This window comes from Hylobates moloch, unplaced genomic scaffold (genome assembly GCF_009828535.3).
Source record: "Hylobates moloch isolate HMO894 unplaced genomic scaffold, HMol_V3 SCAFFOLD_1, whole genome shotgun sequence".
Lineage (NCBI taxonomy): Eukaryota > Metazoa > Chordata > Mammalia > Primates > Hylobatidae > Hylobates > Hylobates moloch.
In genome coordinates, this window is record NW_026652276.1 from 172,563,980 (window position 1) to 172,584,986 (window position 21,007).

A 21,007-nucleotide genomic window follows, 5' to 3' on the forward strand; every position below is an offset into this window, starting at 1 on the left:
CCCGAAGTACTGGGATTATAGGCGTGAGCCACGATGCCCAGTCAAGAATTCACTTTTTAAACTACATATCTCTGAAAACAGTGTTAATAATAGTAGCAAAGAAAAACAAATGTAATTAGTTTTCTACTAACCAGGCTATAGCATGAGTATGAATACTATACAGCAGAGAATCACTTGAGCAAAAGAGTTCAAGGCTGTAGTGTGATATAATCATGCCTGTGAACAGCCACTGCATTCCAGCCTGAGCAACACAGCAAGACCTCATCTCTAAATAAATAAATAAATAAATAAATAAATAATATACAATAATATAGCCTGAAAAATTTAAATATCTAAAAAATACTAAATATGAATAAAAATAATCACTTGACAAAAATGAGTCAGGATAAAAATCAACTCTTTAAACTTTCCATCTGTTTCTATTCTATGTACCTGGAAACTTACCATAGCTTGTTTATATCTAAGAAGTAACGTTTTAATTAAAGAACCCATTCATAAATGATAGCATGATGGCATAAGGTCATTCAAATATCCTACATGTTATATTTCACCTTCAAAAACCAAACCTAAACTTTCATGTGGAAACATCTCTGATTAAGGCATAAAGCTTGACTATTTTAACTTTTGACTCTGGAAACAAAGCATACACAAAGAGTAGAATTAATCATTCATTTGCTAAATCTCGCCTGGGGACATTAACAGAGAAAGCACAATAAACCAATTTTTTAGGAAAAATCTTCCATTTTTCTTCCTGCAACTACAATTTCTCTTTTAAAAGAATACAGTGAAAAAGCTACTTCTCCAGACTAAGACTAAAGGGAAGTTGCCTGTAACAGTTATTTTACCATGTCTACTAGAGAAGGTTAGGGATACGTGTGTTTGTGAATTTAAGAGGCCTACTCACTACTTCTAACATTGCTAAAAAGCACACCTGAACCCCTGAGAACCAGAGAAAGTAAAAAGGGCAAAGGCAGCACAAAAAATAATCTTAAGGCCTCTACAGGCCCCATCTCTCCGATAATTTTGAATTGGATAAAACTGAAGTTAAGAAGAAATAATTATCACTAAGTCAGTAAGTCATAAGATTTTCTTAAAATAAAATATGCAAATATGACTTGCTTTAAAATATCCAATTAATATGGAAATACCTTCCTATAAAACACTAACTTAATATATATCCTACTATAAGACAAGTTTCTGATTTTTTATCTCTGAGGGCCAAGTATGTGCTCTGGCAAAGGGGTGTGCTAAATGAATGAAACCCACATGTGGTTGTTACAGCATAGTCCTCACAGAGGTGCATCACAGTGCCTTTCTCTGGCAAAATCCCATAGTGTTATATTAGTACCTAGCTATAGTTCCTCCCAGGTACCATTGATATAACAGTGACCAAGATGCCATTCTGCAATAATGTGTATGACATCCTTCGTAACATCAAACCATGATGCTATGCCTTGCTGCTTGTACATTCTTATCCAGTGCTTTCGAGACCCTTTCCTCAAAGGAAGTTCAAGCTAAATTTCTATACTCTACCAGTTTCCAAGAAGAGCCTTCAGCTTCTCTAAAATTTTCATTTAAATAGCCACTGTTAATCCTTCTTTGTTTCTTTGCAGTATATCTAGTATTATCACTTCTGTACCATTATAGGTCAAAACTGTTTAATTTTATTATAGACAAAATAATAAAGGAGTCAACTGAGAATAAGGTAGCTACAGTCCCTGTCTGAGAATGGTTATAGTTAACACTCATAGGATAAGGGTATACAGTACAATCTGCCACACACTCATTGGCTAAGAAGATATGCCAACAGGTGAAACACAAGCAAATATACCTATATTCAGAGTGTGAAGTAACAGATTGATATACAGACATACTGAGATAAATATTTCAGAGACAAAGTAACAAGCCAGCTCTGTGCAGATGGTATCACCAGGAGTAAGCATGCACCTTATACCTCACTCTAAAACACAGTCCTTACTATAAAACAAATATAACTATTAGAGAACAAGTTTCCAATTATTCAAATGGAATCTTTTATCTTGCAAAGATTTTGTTCATCCAATAGTTTAACAGCCATATCATAAACAAATTACATTAAATATGTCTGGGAACCCAATGTGTCACACCTGGCAAAGGTCCCTGTGGTTGGGCTGTACCACTATCCCTGCTAGATAATTTAACAAAGTTCAATAATTTGACACCTGGGGCCAGGCGCGGTGGCTCACGCCTGTAATCCCAGCACTTTCCTGTGGTTGGGCTGTACCACTATCCCTGCTAGATAATTTAACAAAGTTCAATAGTTTGACACCTGGGGCCAGGCGTGGTGGCTCACGCCTGTAATCCCAGCACTTTGGGAGGCAGAGGCGGGCAGATTGCCTTAGGTCAGGAGTTCGAGACCAGCCTGGCCAACATGGTGAAACTCTATCTCTACTAAAAATACAAAAATTAGCCAGGCATGGTGGCACACACCTGTAATCCCAGCTACTTGGGAGGCTGAGGCAGGAGAATTGCTTGAGCCCATGAGGTGGAGGCTGCAGTGTGCTGAGATCATGCCACTGCACTCCAGCCTGGCCAACAGAGTGAGACTGTCTCAAAAAAAATAATTAAAATAATAATAGTAATTTGACACCTGGGAGAAAAATAGCAGTGAGCTCTGATGATTTAATCTTTAACACATCTCCTAATCACTGTAAAAATCTCAAAAGAACTTCTAGGGTTTTATGCAAAAACGTTTCATTACATTAAAGATCTCATTGTTGCACATTGGAAGTGTTGACTATATCTAGCAAATTACATTTTTCACTTGCCCGATAAATCTGTTGCACAAAAATATACAGCAATAATTTCAAATATAAAAATAGTATGTATATGGTATTTTCCTTGAAAAACTAAAAAACACAAATTGTCTAAGTTATAGTAAATAATTCTGCAATTATTTTATTTACAATTTAAATAATAGGCTCATAAGTATGCTAAAATCTCCAGATTCCCCCATTAAAAAAACAGGTAATACTAAAAATATCTAGAAGTCATATTAAACAATCATATGAAAGATAATGTGTCTGTACTAAGGCTGTACTTTTTAAAAACAAACAAGAAAGCAGAAAGCTTAAATAAACCAGTAACAAGAAGGTGTTATAGGGGCCTGACTCTACTCTAGTCAGCTCGGATCCATCCTTATAATAGGGCTAACTCAAGCCTAGCAGAGTATCCTCCTCACCCATGAGTTTGGCATTTTGAATCCTGTAAGTCTCCAGTCCCTGGGGTCCTGTTGCCTCTCCAAATACTCCTTCAGAAACAATTTCCTAGGTCTTACCTTTAGTACTGGTCTCTTCCTTGGATCATTCTCTAGCTCTTTGCCAGACACATCCATGGATCTTCCAGCACCTTCCAATACAGTTCCCCTTTGCTCTGGATTTTGCAGCCAAAAGCTGCGCCACTAACAACAAGGCCACCCTGGGCTGAGCACAAGAGACTTTGTGTCTGTGAGAAGAAGTTATAACTAGCCTTCCAAAAGTCTCGTTTTAGGATTCACAACTTTACCACTTCTCAGCTTAGAACAAACAAGAAGAAGTGAATTATGCTTCAGCTAAAGAACAAGAAATGTAAGGTCTATATAAAGTTCCTTAAGGTATTCTACCAATAGTAGAATCCCAACCCTTAAAAAGTTTCAAAAGTTCAACGTAGATTTCAAAGGTAGAGTTTTATTATAAATCAAAAACATAAGATCGTAGCCATGAGAAGTATGGAACTCTTTCCAGACTTGCAGGAGACATGAAACTGAAAACCTGAAGCCTTAGTAACTATTTATACTTGACATCATCCCTCCTGCAAAATAGAATTTATAGAAAAACAACTGTTATAGCACCATTTAAAAAAATCAAAAGCCTACTTTGGAAAATAGCTTAGCATTTCTCAAAGCATAAAACTACCATATGATCCAACCATTCCACTTCTAGGTATCTATCCAAGAGAAATGAAAACATACAGGCACGCAAAGACTTCACCGACAGATTGTTCATAGCAACATTATTCATAACAGCCAAACACTAGAAAAAACCCAAATGTCCACCATCAGGTGAATGGATAGTCACAATGTGATATATCAACACAATGAAATAATATTTAGTAATAAAAGGAATGAACTGACACATATAGCATAGATGAACTTTAAAAACATGCCAAGAAGCCACATACAAGAATACATAGTGTATGATTCGCTTTATAAGAAATGTCCAGAAAACACAAATTTATAAAGACAGAAAGTAGATTAGTGATTGCGCTGGGCTGGGACCAGGAATGAGGTTTACATGTAAATGGCAATAGACACTCTTGTTGAAAAATGAAAAGCATTTAAAAATTGAATTTTGGTGATTGCTGCACCACTCAGTAAAGGTACTGAAAATCACTGAATTGTATACTTGAAATGGGTGACTTTTATGAAATAGAAAATAAATTCTTTTTTTTTTTTTTTTGAGATGGAGTCTCACTCTGTCGCCCAGGCTGGAGTGCAGTGGTGCGATCTCGGCTCACTGCAAGCTCCACCTCTTGGGTTCACGCCATTCTCTTGCCTCAGCCTCCCGAGTAGCTGGGACTACAGGCGCCCGCCACCATGCCCGGCTAATTTTTTGTATTTTTAGTGGAGACGGGGTTTCACCATGTTAACCAGGATGGTCTCAATCTCCTGACCTCGTGATCCGCCCGCCTCAGCCTCCCAAAGTGCTGGGATTACACGCGTGAGCTACCGCACCCAGCCAATAAAATTCTTTAAAAAAATTAAAAGTATATCATTGTATGCAATAAATACGTTCCTAAGCTAGGTGTGGTAGCTCATGCCTGTAATCTCAACATTTTGGGACACCGAGGCAGGCGATCACTTGAGTTCGAGACCAGCCACTGCAACATGGTGAAACCCTGTTTCCACTAAAAAGACAAAAATCAGCCGGGCATGGTGGTGCAGACCTGTAGTCCCAGCTACTCAGGAGGCTGAGATGGGAGGATTGCATGAGCCCAGGGGATTGAGGCTGTAGTAAGCCGAGATCACACCATTGCACTCCAGACTGGACAACAGAGCAAGAACCTGTCTCAAAAAAAAGTCCCTAAAAGTTTATATATTTGATAAGATAACCACAATAAAAATAGGATTCAGAAAGAGGATTTAAGAATAGGAACAGGGGAAATTTTAGAAATTATTTTCTGAGAAGCACACATAGATAAATATGGATAAAGGTAAAACACCCCATGGTGTGGACAATTCCTTGCAAAACTATAATTTCTCAAAGTTGGGCTCAAAAACAAGTAGAAAACCTGAATACATCAATAGACATCAAAAAATTATTTATCAAAGACTTCTCTCTTAAAAAGCTTCCAGGACTAGTCAGCTTTCCCATTGGTGACATCAACCCTCCACAACGAGGCCTATAGATAGGTTTGGGCTTGTGGGTTCTTCAAGAAACCACTCTGGCAGATGTTAGCGGGCATCACTAGTGAAGGGAAACTGCCCGGCAGAGCAGCTGTCTGTAGGTCACTGCAGGGGGATCTATCAGTGGCAGGAATGTAATTATAAGATTAAAAGCTAGAGACTAATCTCAGAAATAGTTAAAGGAAACACTTGGGGATAGAGTTAATTTACACCAAGAATGTCGGCAGGGTCTTGTGTCATAATAATTAAGATAAAAAATAGGAATTTTTAGTTCTACTTTATAGTCACAACCAGAGAAGCCAGCAACATATGGGACAAAACAATGAATTATCCAACATGACAAAGTCAAGTTTATTATCGGCATCGAGAATAATTTTTAATAATGGGAAACATTAATATAATAAACCATAATAATAGGTCAAATAAGAAAATCCAAACCTATCTACAGGCTTTGTTGTGGAGGGTTGGTGTCACCAGTGGGAAAGCTGACTAGTCCTGGAAGCTTTAACTGACTAGAAAAACATTCAATAAAATCTAATACCTATTCCTTAAAATATAAGATAAAAGATATTGCTTTAACCCAATAAAGACTAGCTCTCACAAATCAATAATCAACACTCTACTTACTTAACAATGAACATTAGTTATTTTTATTACCAAAAAAAGATAAAAATGCTATTATCACCAAATTAAACAGTTCAGAAACTTTTAGAAAAAGGATTAAGGTAGGAAATAGTAATAAGTAACATTTTGAAAAGAAAAACTCTAATTATTTGCCATTCATGTTATTGTCAAACTAGAATGTTACATCCAAACCTAAGAGAAACAACAAAAAGCCATTAGCAAAAATAAGAAAGTTCAATAAGGTGCAACACAAATCAGTGCCTTTCCTGTATAACACTAATAATTATAAAATATGATGGAAAAATGTTACATCCACAGTAGCAACAAAAACAAATACAATTTCTAGGAAAATACTCTACATGATATGTTCAGGGCCTATAAAAACAAAAATACTGAATTTTACTGACATATAAGAGAATGCTTAACATTTTAAAAAATACACTGTGATGTTGGATGGGAAGACTCAGCACTGTAAAAATGTCTATTTTTTCCAAATTAAAATACAAGTTTAGTGACAGTACAATAAATTCCAAAGGAAGAATGACAAAATTATTCCAAATTTCTATTTTAAAAGAGGCAAAAATATCTAAGAAAATTTTGCAAAAGAAAACTAATAATGGAACATATTTCCATACTAGCTATTAAAACACATTATAAAGCTACAATAAATAGTATGATGGTACTAAGCCCTAAAATCAGTGAAGAGATCTTCAGAAGAGATTGTTTTCAAAAAACATTAAAATATGTAATAACTGGGCCAGGCATGGTGGCTCACACCTGTAATTCCAGCACTTTGGGAGGCCGAGGCAGGTGGATCACCTGAGGTCAGGAGTTCAAGACCAGCCTGACCAACATGGAGAAACCCCATCTCTACTAAAAACACAAAATTAGCCGGGCATGGTGGTGCAATGTAATTCCAGCTACTCAGGAGGCTCAGGCAGGAGAATCACTTGAACCTAGGAGGCAGAGATTGTGGTGAGCCAAGACTGCACCATTGCACTCCAGCCTGGGCAACAAGAGCAAAACTCCGTCTCAAAAAAAAAAAAATTATATATATGTATTTTTTTTTTTTTTTTTTTTTTTTTTTTTTTTTTTTTCGATCTCAAGAAATCTGCGTAATACATATATACGTATATATATGTGTATATATATGTATATATGTATATATATGTATATATATGTGTGTATATATATATTTTATATATATGTAATAACTGAATCTGATGAATAAATGTTCATAAGCCATTAGGGGAAGGAGTGAATAATGCAACAAATGGTGTGGGGAAAAATCAATAACCTCTGTTTAGACTTTCACCCAAAGTCCTTCTGTTGCCTACAAGGCCCTAGATATTTTGGTTCCTTCTACTTTTCCAACCGTATTTAACAACTTGGCTATCCCTATTCTAACCTCCTTAGCCACATTTCTGTCTCTCAAGCATGCTAAGCTTGTTCCTGCCTCAGGGCCCCCACCCTTGCTGTTCCCTCTGCATGGGGGCCCCCTACTTTGAAATGTCACCTCCTTAGAGATGGCCTGTCCCTGACAACCAATTCTTGAATGTGCTATTTTCATCCTCACACCAGACACTCTCTATAAATGGCACTGTCACTCTCTGAAATTACCTTATTTAACATGTTCATTGTTTGTTTCTCTGGCTAGATGCAAATTCCCTAAGAGTAAAGTCTTTGTTTCCTTTCTTCTCAAGTCTGTCTTCAGGGTCTAGAGAAGCTTTTAGCATTACGAGAGGCTTAGAAAACTTGTGTGTGTGTGTGTGTGTGGGTGGGCATACATATATCTGTATGTATATATGTTTATATGTATATGTATATTCCTATATATGGGGTGTGTGTGCGTGTGTGTGTGTGTGTGTGTGTGTGTGTATGTGTATATATATATATGAAATGAACATAAGGATTCCAAACTACTCCAAACACAGATTTGTCTTATACACAATAACTTTGTATTAAATGTACACGGGAAAAAATATTCACCATAACGAATTTAGTGGAACAGCAAGGCATTCAGTTACAGATTTATTAATAACAGTGAGATATCTATTGTTATTCATTATTATCACATAACATCATCATTTAATTATAATGTTATCTTCATCACTTATTTTTATCATCATCATCAGCCACACTGTAAATATAGCATGATGAGACTCTTCCAGAGCTAACTTTCAATTCCAATTGAATTCAGATCCTATCTTTTACCCACGGTGATTTTTACTTTCCCTGCAAATTCAAGGGCCACAGTATAAAGCAAGCAAGAGGTAACTAATTGGAAATGATTTCTCTAAATGAGAGAAGGCAAGACTGAATGTGCTCTTTCGAACAGAATTTGGGTGTTCCTTGTCTAACCCTACTTCTGCTTCTCTCTCTCCCTCTCCCCTATCCCCCCACCACCTCCCATTCTTCATGGGCAACCCCATCTGCTGACATCTGTCATGTTTCAGTTCCTAGTTGTCCTCCCACCACTTAGTGTAAAACTGGGGGAAAAGAAGACTGCTATAAGGATCATACAGTGAGAAAAACCATTTCGTTGTTATTGAAATAAGAAGACAAGAAGCTGAGAATCTGTAAAATACACTCAAAATGTAGGCACTGGATCATCCAAGATCTGAGAGCTGCACAACAGAATCCCTTCCAAAAAAAGCAGGCTATAAAAGATTTTTTTCCTAATTGTTATATATTTCACATCATAAACAACCAACCACAGTCCACAGACAGTGCTTGCTTCTTTGTTGGGGGACTATGTGTGGTTTTTGTCAGGTCCTCTGTTGTAAAGGATCAAAGAATTCTGCTGAAAGGAAACGTTTTTCAACATCTTGCATTGTTTGGAGCAGTTTAATTATCCACTTCTTCAAGAACAGGAGATGTACAAGAAAAAAAAATTGGACTGAGGCCGGGCACGGTGGCTCACGCTTGTAATCCCAGCACTTTGGGAGGCCGAGGCGGGCGGATCACGAGGTCAGGAGATCGAGACCACGGTGAAACCCCGTCTCTACTAAAAATACAAAAAATTAGCCGGGCGTGGTGGCGGGCGCCTGTAGTCCCAGCTACTCGGAGAGGCTGAGGCAGGAGAATGGCGTGAACCCGGGAGGCGGAGCTTGCAGTGAGCCGAGATCGCGCCACCGCACTCCAGCCTGGGTGACAGAGCAAGACTCCGTATCAAAAAAAAAAAAAATTGGACTGAATCGCTCAGATAATAGAGCTACATGCCTCTATTGAGCTTTCTTCTTTCTGAGGAATGTTTCACAGTAAAGTATAAGCCTCATTGCTGACCTCTGGAAAGGTCCAATGCAGCCTAGGACTAGTGTGGCCAGACCAGACCATATGTTTGGTTTTGTTAATACATCTGTACTAAAGAGTGAAATTTCACAACTACGACCCCATGAAGAAAAACTGCTCCCCACCCTTTTCTTGATAATTTTGACAAAAGAGAAACTGGCTGTGCTTTTCATTTTTAACCTTTCCATATTCTTATCAGCCTCCTGTGGAAGTTACTACTCAAAGGTTAAACTGTACTTATAGATATAATCTACTTACAGATAATTTTATTTACTGAACATTAAGAAGAAACATTATGTAATGATACTTTTCCATCCATTCCAATCAAAAAATACGTATTATCGGATCCATTCTGCAACCAGAAGCTAGCTACACAGACTTATTTAATTTTCCTCCAGTTAAAAAAATTTTCTATATGTTCCACAGCCCCAGAATTGCTTCATAAGAAAAAAAAAGTTTGAAGAACATACTGTTTTTCACGTTCCTGCTCCTTAACCAACTTAAGACAATACACAAACTGAAACCACGAAAAAAAAAAAATTCTACATTAAAAATAAAACATCTTTGTATCACATCATGATTTTTATAGTATAAAGATAACAGCTACCTGTCACCTATGTTTAATATCAATCCCAGGCAAAAAAAAAAAAAAAAAATGAGCACACTGCATGTTTCTCAGCCCAGGCTACCTCCATTTATGCTCTTATTTAATCCTTTATATGTCTTGTAATTGCAAATTTGCACTGAAATAGAAAGAAAAATGCCCGATAGAGGTTTCTGCCAATATCTCAAAAGAAATTTCACTTCAACCCCAGTATTCTAAACTTCACGCTTTGATAAGTATGACAATATGTGTGTCTCCTTCAGGAACAGAAAGTCTTTGGACTCGGATGTCTCCAAAGTAAGTGAGGCAGTTTGGCCAGAATGGACATGAATAAATATCCCTTCTTTGCTTGAGTATGAAAAGTCAAGGAATTACAAACGTCAGGAAGCAGAAAACACAGACTACCAACAGGGACAATGATTCCAAAGAGGGATGGAGGGGAGTTATTGAAATAGAGACCTAAGAATCTGACTTTCCAAATCACACCTAGTATCTACATGCAGCTTTCAGAAGCTAGTCTCAAACATTTATCTTCTTTTTTGCTGTTTCACTCTTCCTCTCCTAGTCATCTCACCTGTCTCCTGGCTAATTCTATCATCTGGTTTCTGAGTCAATATGACTCCTTGCCTGGAGTTTAGCCCCTATACTGTGTTAAGGATACATCAGTGAAGCAAAGAAAATCTCTGCCCTCAAAGAGCTTACATTGTAGGGGTAGGAAAAATACCATAGACCAAATAAATAATCAAAATATCAAATATTAGATGGCCATACATCAATAATGGTAGTCAAACTTTTTTGACCTATAAAAATGGCAATGTTGTAAGAATTCATCTATATATTAAATGGTGATAAGTATTATTTTTAAAATGAAACAGAGAAGGAGACTAGGTATTAAGTAGATGAGGGAGTGAAGGCAGAGAGGGTTACTGAGCATTTAAAATGTGGCTAATGCAACTGAAGGACAGAATTTTTAATTTTATTTGAATGAATTAATTTAAATTTAAACAGCCACAAGTGGCTAATGGCTACCTATCCAGATAACATGGTCCTAAGTCTTGCCTCTTACGTGCCTTTTTAAATTAACTTCCATCTAGCTGGTTCCCCACTGCAGACAACTTAGGCTCTAATTCTCACTCTTGGTCTATTTGTCTGAATTTCTGGCCTCAGACTTTCTTCCTGAACTGTTGTAGAAATGCTTCCAGAAAACTATGGCCCAATGCTGCCCAGCTCAGAAGCATAGGCCTGGCAGAACCCTTGCCCATGATCAGAAGTAGGATAGAAACCCTTTTTTAAAAAAGTGAACAGTAACTAACCAGATTTATTAAACACTACACGGAGACCAAATGCAAGAGATTAAATCCAGCAACAAATCAAAAGCACCTTCCAAACCTAAAATTCTAGGTAGACAACTATTTCTAAAATTATATTGTATTCACAGGATAATCCCAGTACCAGAAACCTCACAGAAATCCACCACCACATCAAAGCATCTAATGAACACCAGGTACTATTTAACATCACATATCATGCAGTCAGTTCTCTGAATCATTAATCAAAAAGTGCAACCTTCTCTTTCCTAATGTTCTCAAGGAAGATACTTCAATACCCAAAGTATTATTTTCATAATTTACTGTCATTCATAGCAAACTTAAGTTATAGATATTCTTACAAAAAATATTGGGGTAACTCTTGCCTTTCATTTTACATTCTTAAATCTATTATAGGTGCTCAATTTCAAATGAATGTATATTTCTTGTTATCTGCCAGACTTTATAAACTACAGTAAATAAGTATAGTTTCAAATGTAGTATTTAACTGGTATAGGAAGATGAAGTAAAATATAGCAAGAAAAAACTTTACAAGTGGAAAATAAAGTGGATTCAATGTGTATCTGACAAAAGCAAGTGCAGCTCAACACTTACTGATTTAGCACGACATCGAGAATGAATGACGTTCCAAAGGCATCAACCTGGAAGCTTGCTTGGTCAACGTGAGTCAACTACAATATCAAAAAGAAAAAAGGTTATTTATTACTCAGCCATACTAATCAGACAATTAGTCTTTCTTATGATTATTTCAAAACACTTACAATATCATGATAAAATAATTCAACATGGAGAATAAGTGAAAACATATTAAAGTAAAATTTACACCTTCTTAGAAGCCAAGCATTCACCAATGTGAAGTAAATTACCACCCAATCAAAGAGGACAAGTGCCCTACTTTTCTAGTTTACCTCAAGTGGTTAAGCATTTCATTTCCAAGACGACTGCACTTCATTCATCTTATGTGATTTTAACTGACTAGCTCCTTTAAAATAAAGTTTTGTACATTTGGAAAGAAAATAAGTAACATATGCTCAATTCAAGAATAAAATAATATGGTGAATATGATCTATTTAGAAAGAAGATATCTAAACCCCCCCAAAAATCCTTTTTCGCTTATCACAAAGATATACTTTAAAAATAGTATTTCAGTTATAATTTACTAGACATAATTTCATCAAGGTTTCCACATCTTCCTAAAAGCAAAATTGAACCTCTGCACATCTACTGCCAATATCACCTATCAAAATGTTCTTGTGTTAGAAAAAAAAAAATCACTATTTCCTATGCTATCCTAGGAACTCCCAGAGAAAACCACAAGGGACTCTAAACTAAAAAAATAGTGTTTCCCATAGCATTAATATTTGCATACTGAATAATCATGTGAATTAACTGAAAAGAAAGGAGGAAGAAAAACTGTGTGTTCCATTCGACTCACCAAATATGAACAGTAGCTATATCCAAACAGTAGGACTCCAAATTATTGGAATTTTTTGTGTTTACGTTTCTACAGAATCCAAACCTCTAAAATAAATATGTATAATCACTAAAATGAGAAACATATGACAAACATTATTTTAGAGATTAAAAGCCACATGAGCAACTGCACATAGTATGTGAAGCCAACAGTGCTGCTGCTCCCTGAGAACCAGCGCATCCCAGAAGGGACATATTAGGATTCTGTGGTGTCACAGGAGAATTCAACCAACCCTGGGATTTCACACACAGTAAACTATGAGATTAGGTGAAAGGAGAAAGTCTGATTAATAATAATAAGGCTTTTTGGAAAGGATAATTCTTCTGTTTTAAAGTCTATCCTCCTAAAGAAGTAGGTATGGGAGAATCGTGTACTTCTGTTGCTAACATATTCTAATCCTCATAAAACCTCAAAAATTAAGAACTACCTGGGTACCTCTCAGCCTCACGAACCATTCAACTATAACTCCTAACTCTTCTCAACTAATACCCAGCCCCAACTAATCTTTGTTTTCTTTTTTCATGGTAGTTCTTGAAGCCACACCTTACTCTTCATTTCCACTTCTGCCATATATCATATCCCCCGATCTTTCTAAAGTTGACTCCTTATCAAAACCCCAAATGTAAGTCCTAAGTTTTCTACTGTATCAAAAAAAAAAAAGGAAAAAAAAAACCCTTCTCCCTGGATTTCAGGATCTTCCATAATCACCTTCCCCACCCCAGGCATAATGGTACATAAGCACCCACCCATAGCCCACCTACACTCAGTTCTCTCTTCTGCTCTTTAGTTCAAAAGCTATGTTCATTCCAACATTTTATGTGGCTTTTTCATTCATTAATTTTGCTGAGCCCTTTCCTGAACTAGACCCTTCCCCAAAGCTGTTTCCCAGAAACGGCCCTACTCATCCTTCAAGATTTAGATCAAGTTCCACCTATAGTCGTCTAGGACTGCCAAAACAAAATACCACAGACTGGGTGGCTTAAATAGAAATTTATTTTCTTGCAGTTCTGGAGGCTGGAAGTCCAAGGTTAAGGTGTTGGTAGATTTGGTTTCTCCTGAGGCCTGTCTCCTTGGCCTGCAGATGGCCGTTTTCTCTCTGTGTCCTCACATAGCCTTTTCTTTGTAAGTGCACATGCCTGGTGTCTCTTTCTCTTCTTATAAGGACACCAGTCATATTGGATTCGGGTCCCACACTTATGACCTCATGTAATCTTAATCACCTCTTAAAGGTCTCCCATCTCCAAACACAGTCATGTTGGGGGTTAGAGTTTCAACATTTGAATTTGGGGATGGCATAATTCAGTGCATAGCACCCCTCTTCCATGAAGCCTTTCCAACCTTGTCTAGCCTCCTCCTCTCCTCACTACAGGTCAATATCACATCAAGACCTCAGTACTTGACCAGCACCAGGTACTTAGTTGATCTTCTGATTGCCTGATTCATTCGAAGGTTGTTATCAATTCCCTGGATGTATAAATGAACAACAACTGAACAGCTATAAATTAACTGCTTATAGAAAGTAGAAAGGCACCCTTTCCATCAGAGTTGCTTTTAATGTGATGTCAATGGATAACATCACTCCCTCTACCTAAAGCTCTTTGAGTTTCCTAGAGTGCTAACAACCATGTTTTGGGAAGAGCCTCTGCTTACCAGAAATGATGTTTCAGTTAAAATGAACCTCTCCCTCCTCCATCCTTATTGTAGGACTATTAAAGCTCTTACCTCAATTTCCTTTGAATCAGAAATATTAATGTTGCAAATTTGTGGTGAACAACACAAGGGCCACATGTTTTCACCTTGGTATCATGATTACAGCTTGGATTGAGGTAATGTTAAAATTCTTCTTAGCAAGGTATTTACTGTCTGCATTAATTCTAATTCTTATCTTTTCTTTTTCCTGCAGCTCCATTTTACATCTGGTATCTTATTTTATTGATCTCAGTCATGTCCCAAAGAGAAACTCATGTACTTAAATTCAAAAGAAAATCCATTGACAGAATGCTTAACTACTGCTTAGTAAGAATGTTTGCATTATTGATAGTAATAGGAACAGGAGTATGTTAACATAGTTTTAATACAAGGCAAGCTTCCTTAGACTGTATACAGATTGATTCATTCAATAACCTTCTTCTGAGAGCCTACCAAGTGCTGGGAGCTATTTAGATTTGGGGGACAAAGTAGTGAAGAAAACTGATCATGTTTCTGCTCCTGTGGAGTTTATCTGATAGTAGAGGAGACAGAAAATGAACAATTAAGTTAAAAATAAGTTTAGAAAATAAACATAGTATTCTCAGACTTAATAAAACAGAGAAATGCTGTCGAGAATGACCAGGGAAGATAGAGGTCTAAGGCTGTCCCAGACGACCTCCAGAAGGAGGTAACATCCGGGTAACAACATTAATAACTAGAAGAAATCTGTGGTAGTGAAAATAATGACCCCTAAATGCCTACACCCTAATATCCAGAACCTACGAACATGTTACCTCACATGGAAAAAGGGACTGTGCAGATATTGTTAAGGACCTTGACTTGGGGAGATTATCCTGGATTATCTGGATGGGCTCAATCTAATCACGAGTCCTTCTAAGTGGAAGACAAGAAGATTAAAACCAGAGAAGAAGGTATGATGGTGGAAGTAGAGATCAGAGTGCTAAGAGGAAGAGGGCAGGAACCAAGGAATGCAGGCAGCCTCTTTTATCTTCCTTAGGGCTTCCAAAAGGAGCAAAGCACTGCCAATACTTCATCTTATCCTTGTAAGACCGATTTCAGGCTTCTGACCTCCATAGCTGTAAGACAATAAGTTGTTGTTGCTTCAGGCAATTAAGTTTCTGCTAATGTGTTGTAGAGGCAACAGGAAACTAATACAGCATCACTGACACTGTCCCTGAACATTTTGAAAAGCAGCTCAATGAGTTGATTGCACCAGTATTCAATGTCACTTTCCTCCACAGTTTGGCTAAAACCAAGACACTTTCAGCAGCAGGGCTGAAACTCATGAGGCCTCAAGGATCAAACCCAAAACACAGGACTTCTCACCCAAACCAAACTTGCAGTGGTGGTCACTAAAATAAATGTGAGCCTGGTTTCTTTGCATTTTGTGTGGTCTTCCAACATTCAGGAACCTACCTTCCCCATGTTTCTGGCTGATAAATAGGCCAAAGAGAAGAAATATGGTTGCTTCTTTTATTTATTTATTTATTTTTTTGAGACAGAGTCTCGCTCTGTCGCCCAGGCTGGAGTGCAGTGGCATGATCTCAGCTCACTGCAAGCTCCGCCTCCCAGGCTCACGCCATTCTCCTGCCTCAGCCTCCCGAGTAGCTGGGACTACAGACGCCCGCCACCATGCCTGGCTAATTTTTTGTATTTTTTTTTTTTAGTAGAGACAGGGTTTCACCGTGTTAGCCAGGATGGTCTCGATCTCCTGACCTCGTGATCCGCCCTCCTCGGCCTCCCAAAGTGCTGGGATTACAGGCGTGAGCCACTGCACCCAGCCAATATGGTTGCTTCTTAAGATTATCTTGGAGAAGGAATAAAGTAAGTGAATTACACTGAATTGCTATATCATCAGGCTTATTATTCAACACCACTGAAGTGAGCCAGGATGGCTCTCGAAAAGTTACTCTTAGACCCTGCCTTTTTAGTTTAAGGAAAAAGCTATGTTTGAGAAGAGAGAATCAGTATAATACCAAGATTTTCCTTTGGTGGGGGAAACAGGCTAAGATATTGTCAAGTAAAAATTCCAATATTTATTAACTTTAAGTTGAAGATTAAAAAGTAGTAATACCTCTCAGAGATACTGGAAAAACATAATTTTGCAGAAATGCCATTTTTCAAATTATTACATAAGAATGAATTGTGATTTTAAAAACTATTAAACAGGTACTTCAGGTATCACAGAATAATATTGAGAGATTCCTAGAGGTCACATAATACAAGATCCTTAGTACGTAACTAGGGACACTGAGGCCAGTGTGGGCAAAAGTCACTTCCAAAGTCACATATTTGGTGGCAGAGTAGGCATCTCACCTCCTGGTAGGCCTTTTTCATCATATTTCAACTCCTTGCTTTCATTCTACAGCTTGGAGGTACTTGCAGGTTTTACTGTGTTCTAATGAATAATTATTATAATAGAAGTTGTTTCAGTATCATGAAAATGCTCTAAAGAGCATTTTTAGAAGATATGACAAGAAAATCAAAACATAAGAAACAATCTTTAGAATTCCATTTTCATCCAAAAGTTAATAACATGACCATAGCTGACACACAGCACGTCCTAAGGCCAATTTGATAACAACCTTACAAACTCAGAGTTATAGTTAAATGTATATACATATATTGAAATCCATCATTTAAGGAAAAGAAATTACATGGATATGGTAAAGTATGTGCTTGCAGTATGTATGTGTTTTAGGGATTGAGACAAGCAGTGAGGCTGACATTTATAGAAGCTGTGAAACAAAAGATTCAAGGGAAAAATGCAAAAATATAAAATAACTCTCCAGATGGCAGGAACTCTTAATAAATCAATATAATTACATAAAGATAATTCTAATTTCTAAATTCAAAAATGAATCATAGAATTTTAGGGCCATAAGAACATGATACAATCCCCAGATTGGAGCCTGTTTATTATTCATGGGCAATAGCTGAAATTAAAATGTAGAATTAATATAACACTCATGTTCCTCATGCATTTTGCTTCTTGGCAGCCTGTCCTCTTCTCCTCATATCTTCTAGAGTCAATGAACCAGGGCCAACCTACCTATCCCAGAGATCAAACACAAAGGAACTTTTTAAGACTGCCTTACTGATAACCAATTTTTAAAGCAAAGTTAGCAATACAATATTCATAGTAGAATCAGAACTCTGACACAAGGAGAAAGACGAGGTACTTTAGGTTTTTAATCAAGTCCAACCTGAATAACGAATTGATGTTTACCAATGGGGTGGGAATATTACCAATCAAATGGTAGTATACAATAAGATAACTGTGAAAGTAATTAATATTATTAAAAATAAGAGTTTAATGCATGTAACAGTATCTTTAGGTACTGCATCCTAAACACATATTTGCCATTTGACTGTTTCAGCTCAGTTTAAAAAAACTACCAGTATAATTCTTGGAAGTCTAACGTCTTCAGTTTTATATATATATATATATATATATATATAGCAAACATGGCTTGTATATATGATCCCTCTTTTCTACATCAGAAAAGGCAACTGTAAAATCACCATAGCCTTATGAGAACTTCTGGCAAAAGAGCTGCAAAAGATTGATACTGTATCTCTATTCTGATGAAGGTTTCTCATTCTAAAATTTGTTGTGGCCACATCAAGATATGGGATTAATTTTGTGAAGCAGAACTGTATTACAATGGCATCTGTTAACAGGGAGTTCTACTCAACAGGTCTACCTAAAATTGGTATGATAAATGTAAGAACATTAGTGTTTTCTGTCTGTATTTCTATACTTATGACTCCATGTTACTCTAAAATGAAACAAAACAAAATAGCACAATTTTTTTTTTTTTTTTTAGTAGAGACGGGGTTTCATCATGTTAGCCAGGATGGTGTCAATCTCCTGACCTCGTGATCTGCCCACCTCTTCCTCCCAAAGTGCTAGGATTACAGGCGTGAGCCACCGCACCCAGCCAAAATAGCACAATTTTTAAAGAACAAACTTTAAAGAGCTGAGGTACATTTGAATTCTAGGTCTTCCATTTACCAGTGGAATAAACTAGAGCAGGTTGTTTCATGTTTCTGAACTGAAAGTCCTCATCTCTTAAAGAGCAAAAATAATACACACTTTGTAGATTTGCTGTAATAATTAAATAAGTGATAGTCCATTCAACAGTTTTAGAATGCCGACCATACCAGGCTCTGGGAAAGAAAGATGAGTTGGATATGACTCTTGCACTCAGGAAACTCACAGTCACAAGAGGAAGGTACTAAACAAATTATTACAAAATGAGTACAAGTCTAACAGTAGATATATGTATAAAATACAACAGCAGTCCTTCAACTGTAGGGATACCGAGGAATGCATTGGTGCTCTTCAGATTGACAATGTAAGGGAAAGCACTCCAGGAAAAAGGAACAACAAAGGCACAAAAATGGCAAACAGCTCAGCACAATCAGGAAATTACAAGGCACACTATATATTACAAGGCACGCTATATATTACTGATCTATTATGGAAGATCAAGCTGGAACTAAAGACATCAAAGAACTTCTAAACTGGTTATTCTCAATCCTGGTTCCAAATTAGACTTCTTTGGTGATATGGTTTGGATTTGCATCCCCACCCAAATCACATGTAGAATTGTAATCCCCAGTGTTGGAGGAGAGGCCTGGTGCGCAGTGACTACATCATGGGGGTGGACTTTCCTCCTTGCAGTTCTTGTGATAGTGAGTGAGTTCTCAGGAGCTCTGGTTGTTTAAAAGTGTGTAGCATCTCCCTCTTCTCTCTCTCTCTTCCTCCTGCTCTGACCATGTAAGACATGCCAGCTTCCCCTTCATCTTCTGCCATGATTTTAAGTTTCCTGAGGTCTCCCCAGAAGCAAAAGCCTGTACAGCCTGCAGAACCATAAGCCAACTAACCCTCTTTTCTTAAAAATTACCCAGTTTCAGGTACTTCACTATAGCAGTGGAAGAACAGACTAATACACTTGGGAAGGTTTTTTTTTTTTTTTCCCTTAGAGACAGAGTCATGGTCTTTTTCTCAGTCTGGAGTGCAGTTGCACAGTCACAGCTCACTGTAACCTCAAATTCCTGGGCTCAAGTGATCCTGCCACCTCAGCCCCCCTGTAGCTGGGACTATAGGCATGTGCCACCATACTCAGCTATTTTTACTTTTTTAATTTTTTGTAGAGACAGAATCTCACCATGTTGCCCAGGCTGGAGTGCAGTGGCTATTCAGAGATGCGATCATAGCTCACTGCAGCCTCAAACTCCTGGGCTCAAGCAATTCTCCTACCTCAGTCTCCTGATTAGTTGGGATTACAAGCATGAGCCACCATACCCAGACTACCTTAGGAAACTTTTAAAAAAATACTAATGCCCATGCCTCAAATTCAGCGATTCTGATACACTTGGTCTGCAGTGGATCCCAGGCATCAACATTTTTTTAAAGAGCTATCCATGTCATTCTAAGGTATAGCCAACAGTTGAAAAGCGATATTCTAAACCAACCTAAGAAATGCCCTCCTTATCTTGAAAGCCATAAAAATGGATTAAAGACCTTTGTGATAATAGATGTCCAATAAACAATAGCTCTCTTCCCTTGCCTTCACTATTTATGACAAAATATGTTTAACTTTCAAAACTGAATATTTACTTACTAAATTCCTGCATTATTTCTTAAAAGTAAAATGTATGTTCTTATGACAATTTACTACCTACAGTTTGGTGTTGAGTTCAACCAAAATAATTTTAAAAGTTTTTTCTAAAAGGAGGGAATGAGTAAGAGAAAGACAAAAGGAAGAAAAAGAAATTCAATCAGATAGTCTTTCCAGCTAAATTGAGGGCCAATATCTCTGTAAGCACCTTGGCACACTTTCTCACAAAGTAGAACCTCAATACACTTTTTTTTTTTTTTTTTTTGAGACAGAGTCTCACTCTGTTGCCCAGGCTGGAGTGCAGTGGTGCGATCTTAGCTCACTGCAACCTCTGCCTCTAGGGCTCAAGCAATTCTCCTGCCTCAGCCTCCCGAGTAGCTGGGATTACAGGCGCACCCCACCATATCCGGCTAATTCTTTGTATTTTTAGTAGAGACAGGGTTTCACTATCTGGCAAGGCTGGTCTCGAACTCCTGACCTCATGATCTGCCTGCCTCAGCCTCCCAAAGTGCTGGGATTACAGGCATGAGGCACCATGCCCAGCCTATACTGTTTTTTTAAATGAGGCAGGAAAAGGAGCAAAATATTGGAATTCCCATGGTATTTTTATTCTTTTTGAGACAGGACCTTACTACATTGCCCAGGCTGGTCTCAAACTCCTGAGCTCAAGCAATCTTTCTACTTTGGCCTCCAAGCCCATATTTTTTAAAGAGCTACTCCATGTGAGTCTAAAGTATGGCCAATTCTCATGGAATTCTCATCTACTTATACTTGCTTTCCAAGTCAAATTTCCATTCTTGCTGTTGATTTTATTTTATATGAAAAGATTTATAACTTGTATTAGTCTGTTCTCATGCTGCTATGAAGAAATACCTGAGACTGGGTAATTTATAAAGGAAAGAGGTTTAATTGACTCAGTTCACA

The 21,007-nt window shown here is 37.4% G+C and overlaps 1 protein-coding gene across 16 annotated transcripts in view; it reads right to left on the minus strand.

Moving 5' to 3' along the window:
- ADAM22 (ADAM metallopeptidase domain 22) overlaps positions 1–21,007 on the minus strand; it is a 258,810-nt gene that overhangs the window by 210,020 nt on the left and 27,783 nt on the right. For all 16 annotated transcript variants that reach the window (XM_058425004.1, XM_032761139.2, XM_058425048.1 and 13 more), the window contains one exon: positions 11,864–11,940. In XM_058425004.1, the coding sequence (XP_058280987.1) occupies positions 11,864–11,940 (77 nt within the window). The remainder of the gene's footprint in view (positions 1–11,863; positions 11,941–21,007) is intronic.